The following is a 6,000-nucleotide window of genomic DNA, read 5'->3' on the forward strand; positions in this document are numbered from 1 at the left end:
AATTCAGTCACTGGTCGAGTTACAAATAGCATTACGCCAGAGAATGTCTAATAAGGAGAGAACCTTCACTCTCGGAACTCTTCCGGTGTGGTACTGCATCTAGGGGCGCTCACGGGCGAGTCCAGAATGAATGGAGGTCTATGGAGCTTTACCCCTCAAAATCCACTTTTCTCGGGATATAATTTTTTTTCAAGTAATTTGAATATTGTATTCGAAAGGGGAGGCAAAGACAATACACTTGGTTGAGTATTATATTTTTTAAAGTCACTTAATTGTTCTAAAAAGCCTTTCAAACGTGCCAATGACGTCATTCATTAGCATGATCATAGCATAGCATAGCATCAATGCTAGCGTGTTATGGGCAACAACGACCCAACCTGTATGAAAACGAAAGGACATGACTCCCGGATTATTTCACTTTTGATTGAAAATCCATATCCATTTTGCGAAAAATAAAATAAAATCTGAGGGTTTCAGTTGTTAAATAGGTGAAAACAACAAATGTAGCCATGTAGCTCCATAGGACCCCATGTATTTTGGACTCGCCCGCGATCGCCATCTAGGTGAACTCTGGTGAACTGCAGCCAAATTCAGTTTGTATGGGATTAATAGAGAGTGGGAAGGCTCTCCTTAGACGGGCTCTGATTACGCACATTAAATTGCTTCGGGGTAAAAGAGGTCATTTCTCCCTCTCTCTCTCTCTCTCTCTCTCACACACACACACACACACAACCACACAAACACACACACGTCCACTCTAGGAGCTTGTAGAAGTACCAGCCGATTGAAGAAAACCGATAAAATAAAACAAAAGCATTTCCTGAAGGAAATACAGTGCATGAAAATGCAAAAATATGAGGTAAAATATCATACAGCGTAAAAACAAACTATATTGGTTGCTAGGTAGATGAGGTTTAATATAGTTGGAATGACTAAAATAGGTGGATAGTTTATATGGTTAAATTATTTGCTAGGTAGATGAGGTTTAATATAGTTGGAATGACTGAACAGTTAAATAGGTGGATAGTTTAAATGGTTAAATTATTTAGGTAGATAGTTGACGATAACTGACAGTTGGAATGTCTCTAATGTTTGCTAGCAGTTATGTTAACTATGTTAACAAAGATAATAATGCTAGCCAAGTTACTTAGTTAATTTAGCTAATGTTTTCTAGCAGTTTTTTTAAAAGTGCTAATAATGTTAATGCTGTTAACTATGTTAACAATGCTAACTATGTGACTTAGCTAACTTAGCTAATAATTTATAGCAGTTGTGCTAAAATACTAAGAATGCTAACATGCTAACCATGTGACTTAGCTAACTTAGCTATTCATATTTAGCAGTTATGTTAACTATGCTAACATGCAACTATGCTAACCATGTGACTTAGCTAACCTAGCTTATCATTTTTAGTAGTTATGCTAACTATGCTAATTAGCATGCTAACATATTAACTATGCTTACCATGTGACTTAGCTAACCTAGCTAATCATTTTAGTAGTTATGCTAACTATGCTAACTAGAATGTTAACAATGCTAACTATGCTAACAATGTGACTTAGCTAACCTAGCTAATACTTTTTAGTAGTTATGCTAACTATGCTAACTAGCATTTTAACAATGTTAACATGCTAACTATGCTAACCATGTGACTTACCTAACCTAGCTAATTATTTTTAGTTGTTATGCTAACTATGCTAACTAGCATGCTAACAATGCTAACATGTTAACTATGCTAACCATGTGACTTAGCTAACCTAGTGTAATGATAGTTTAAAAGTAGACCGTTTAAAAGTTGAATGTAAAAAGTTCAGTAGTTTAATGGGTTACATTGTTTAACAGTGGATTATTGTAGTGAGGACTTTTATTTTGAAACAGTTTTGGGCAGAGGAAACAGTTGAATAGGATGTGTAGTCTTAATTGACCCAGATTGTATGCTTAAAGCCTGAGGCTGCAGGTGCACCTGCCATAGGATTCTAATTGCTTAACGGCTGTATTATGATGTCACAATCGGCAATGTTAAGTCTATGGGGATTTTTAAAAAGTTTTTCTTTAATAGTTTAAAAAGTATAAAAGTTTCAAAGTTGAAAAGACATAGCAGCTTGGTCCGTTTGAATACCTACGTTACAAAGTTTGAATGAAGTTTCTAAGTTAAACTGTTCAAGAGAAATAGTGTATGGAAAAAGTGGTAAGCGGAATAATAAGAAGTTGTTGTTGATGTTGCCTTGGAAGAACAGTACAGTGCATTTTCATGCACTGTAATAAAAAGAAGTTGTTATTGCCTAGGAAGAACAGTACAGTGCATTTTCATGTACTGTAATAAAAAACATTTATTGTTTTTATTATTATTATTTAGATCACGTTACTAAATTAATATCCTCCTACAAATATGATTTATCTTGCCATTTTGTTTTTGAACTAAACATGTTTAAGAGTTGCAGAAATAGACCTATTAGATCGTCGATATAGGCCTACACTTGATTTGAGTTTGCTGTGCTGTAGCCTATGTGCAGAGTGCATCTGCAAGACAGCCACACCCCCATTAACATCCGAAACATCGATCAAAAGCGCCCTCTATTGAAAGCAGTAGGTCCACTTGAACTCGGCTCTGGTAGGGTGGTAGGTGGGTGGCATGGGTGGGTGGTTCTTCTGTTCTGGCTTTGGGACTATGCGAAATAGGCCTAGTGGTGAAGGTTTGTATCTCTAGGCTAATTCAGGTTTTGGTATAGGCCTACTTTTAAGTGTAGCCTACTGGAGAATGCATTAACTTGCTCCATGTTACTCAAATAGTTCCATAAGCCTACCCCCCACCCAATTAGCGTAATATCAGGATTTGGTTTGTTTTGGGAGTCAGATTTTGGACCAGTGCAGCAATACAACCTCACTTTATGAGGGCTTTTCACTCAGCCTCAAGGTGGCTCGCAAGCACTTCATTTCATGATATCAATGTGTATTTCTTTTTTCCCCCTTCCAGCTTTGTCTTTCATGTGCATTTTTTCACACAAACACTGAAGGCATTAGTGACTCAAATGACAGAATGATTGTGCTTTTAAATGTATTACAATGTGTTTCTGTGTATGTTAACTTGCCAATACTTGCAACATTTTAAACGTCCAACCGTTTAAATTCAGACTTGCCACCCCAATGTACTTCATACCACCCCAAAGGAAGCTTTTCACAGCTAGGCGAACACAATGAAAACACCAGACTTGGCAATTCATATCTGCAGTTTGCTTTTTATTGAATGTACTGATTAATCAAACACGGCATGTGACTCCGCATATAGAGTGCACTGTTGTCTGTGCCAACACCCTGTAATAGGAGACAGCATCCTCATTTGAAACCCTTGGACTGGGAGGAGTTCCACACCTCCTCTCCATCCCTCTCAATCACCAGGTTGCCGTCATTGCGGAGATACATGCGGCACATCTTGAAGCCGCCGGACGCCTGGGTCTTGGTCTGCCACATCATCTTGTTGTCGCGCTTGTACATGGCGAAGTTGCAGTCGTCCTGCATGCAAAGGCGGTGGGCATCCCTCTGACCAGCTGTGTCAGACGACCACATCTGCCTCCAGCCGTAGATCACAAAGTTGCCATCGTCCTGCGGGCAAAAATCACATGGTTTAAATACACAGTGACAATTTCAAATGACACGAAATGTAGACTTTTTTCCTCAAAACTCCACTTCTGTTGAGTGAGTGTTTTTTGGTCAATTCTTTTGCTTTGCTAAGGTTTTCTTCATATTGAAATTGAAAACCTTACCTGGAAACAGGCTTTCCACTCATGGTTGTTGGACCAGAGGTAGTCTCCCTTGCGGAGCTCATCAAACTTGGACATGTAGTTCCTGCTCATGGTTCTGTGGAGTCAGTTCCAGAAAACATAGATTTAGGCTATGTCTACACACAGACTAGTCTTGTCTTTTAAAAAAAGTTTTAAGAACACATAATGGTATTATAACGGTATAACAATTAGAATTTAGAATAGTCTACAATGTGCTCAGCCCAACTTATCTTAAAGTCCCTGTAAAGGAAAATCTGAGATTTGTTTGGAAACATGAAAACATGACGACTGTAAACTGTGTGATAGGTTACTGAATTGTGGAATGAAGACAGCACATCATCATTTTCAGTGTTTTGTTTCGGTCCTAAAAGGTCATATTGATGATGTCAAATTTCCCTCACAGGATCAAAAGAGTATATATACTTATACCGGTACTTACTTATACTGATTTCCCCATTTAGCATAATCCCTTCCCGAATTGACTGAGCAAGTGGACAAGCCCCAAAAAGGTAAAGTGCCATATTCCTTCTGCCTGTGCACAGGTTAATAAGCTGATTTACTGTCTGAAGAGTTGTGCTAATTAAGATCAGATGGTTTAATGAAAAGTTGGAGGAAATGTGGTAGGAGTTTGCACCTCTGTGGAGAAGAGGCCCCCAAATAGGCACTGATATGAGTGCAGTGCACTTCCACTTTTAACATTCTCTACATTAGATTCCATTATTTTCAATACGACCCTGCGCACTACCATACCCACTCAGACTTTAAGACTCTCTCATTCTAATGAGAAATGGAGGTTCAGTCTACAGCTAAGTACTGAGCCCAAATGGATTGAAAGGAAATACTGACAAGAAAGAGAGATCAGTTTTTGTTTTTTGTTTTAAATTCAGAGGGTTTTATAATGGCACATGTTCAAAGTTTCTTCAGGACAGAGAGGTCAAAATGGAGGCAGTTCTGGAAACTAAAGTTAAGACACATTGAACAGATACTGAATGGTATCCATCAATTTAGGATTCAAACCGCATATGGTGAAATGAAAAGCCCAAGGGGCAGTCAAAAATACCTAAGATTTACAAGCCAAGTCCATAGAGATGAAGCTTCTTTGCCCGGATATCTGGGCTAAAGCCACCCAATCTCTGCCAGCATAAAGCTGCCAATGAAAGGCAGAGAGAGAGAGAAAGACAGAGAGAGCACAGTACTCACAGACTGGATGTGCTTCAGTGGATCGTCTGCTGTGGCTGTGGTTCCAGGTGAAGTGATGTTGGGCCAGAGACATCTCCATTTATAGGCCAAGGGCAGAGGAGGAGGCTGCAAGAGGAGGAGGAGAGGGACTAAGGAGCTCTTTCACGCCTGAATAGGTTCTGTGATGTACACGTTGATCTGCTAATTCGCTTGTGAAATTAGCTTAATTTACTCTTGCAGGAATTTAGAATTTAACAGGAATTTAAGAGCAACGAACTCTTTCAAGTGTTAATGAGATCGGCCCTTTGAGTTTAATTTGTACCTTAAAACATACAATATTGAATGAACACTTGACCTTGTGATGAGTTAAATGAGCATTACCTGGTCTAAAACTAGTGAGCTAACTACCTACAAAGCATACAAAACCTCATTCAACTGCATAATGTAGCTATAGGAAGAATAATAAGGGTGTTTCCCCATCTTCACGTGACATACACCATCAAAATTAACTGAAGTTGATTCCTTTTATGCATTCTTACTTTTATTTTCATGAACATCATAAAATAGAGATGATAATAAGATTTCCTTTTGCTAAATAAATTGTTTTTGTTGTCAGTGGTTTAGCATGTTTACACCAAGTGATTATAAAATTCCTTCTCGATTGATTAGGTAAAGTGATGTATTCTACATTATTAGATCATTACACATTGTTTCATGATTAAGTGAGCTATTTATGAGACTTCAGTGTGCCTTCTAGGCAGTGCAAAGAATCTTGACAAAAATCCAACTCGACCCATAGTAATTCTGTTTCTTACTGTCATACAGTTTTCTGAATAGGAATACACAAGATCCACTATGTTGCCAGATGCATGGCATACAAGCTTACACTAACATCACACACAGCAATGTGATGAAAGTGAATTTCAGTCATTTCGCACAATTATGCATATCTTGTCAAATACTGTGCCCACAGCTTCATTTACAATCCTTCAAGTGTCCATTTCAGACCAAGACCTTAGGCCTTAAATTAAATCAAGCAATC

The 6,000-nt window shown here is 38.3% G+C and overlaps 1 protein-coding gene across 1 annotated transcript; it reads right to left on the bottom strand.

Moving 5' to 3' along the window:
- Positions 1-3,272: 3,272 nt before the first annotated feature.
- Positions 3,273-3,851, bottom strand: LOC143135024 (B-type lectin plumieribetin-like). Its single transcript, XM_076295757.1, has 2 exons — positions 3,762-3,851; positions 3,273-3,600 (listed from the first exon to the last, which is right to left on the bottom strand). Exons 1-2 carry the CDS (start codon positions 3,849-3,851, stop codon positions 3,334-3,336), a joined length of 357 nt encoding a protein of 118 aa, XP_076151872.1. The 3' UTR covers positions 3,273-3,333.
- Between the last annotated feature and the right edge of the window lie 2,149 nt (positions 3,852-6,000).

The sequence above is a fragment of the Alosa pseudoharengus genome, unplaced genomic scaffold (genome assembly GCF_046254945.1).
Source record: "Alosa pseudoharengus isolate Yale_2024_CS ecotype anadromous, Long Island Sound unplaced genomic scaffold, YU_APseudo_1.1 YU_APseudo_1.1_scf_2, whole genome shotgun sequence".
NCBI classification, from domain to species: Eukaryota; Metazoa; Chordata; class Actinopteri; order Clupeiformes; family Clupeidae; genus Alosa; species Alosa pseudoharengus.

Excerpts from the sequence above, each read along its gene's own strand:
- LOC143135024 (XM_076295757.1), bottom strand. The coding sequence starts at position 3,851 with ATGAGCAGGAACTACATGTCCAAGTTTGATGAGCTCCGCAAGGGAGAC. Across the intron at positions 3,601-3,761 it reads AGTGGAAAGCCTGTTTCCAG|GACGATGGCAACTTTGTGAT; the intron begins GTAAGGTTTTCA and ends TTTTGCCCGCAG.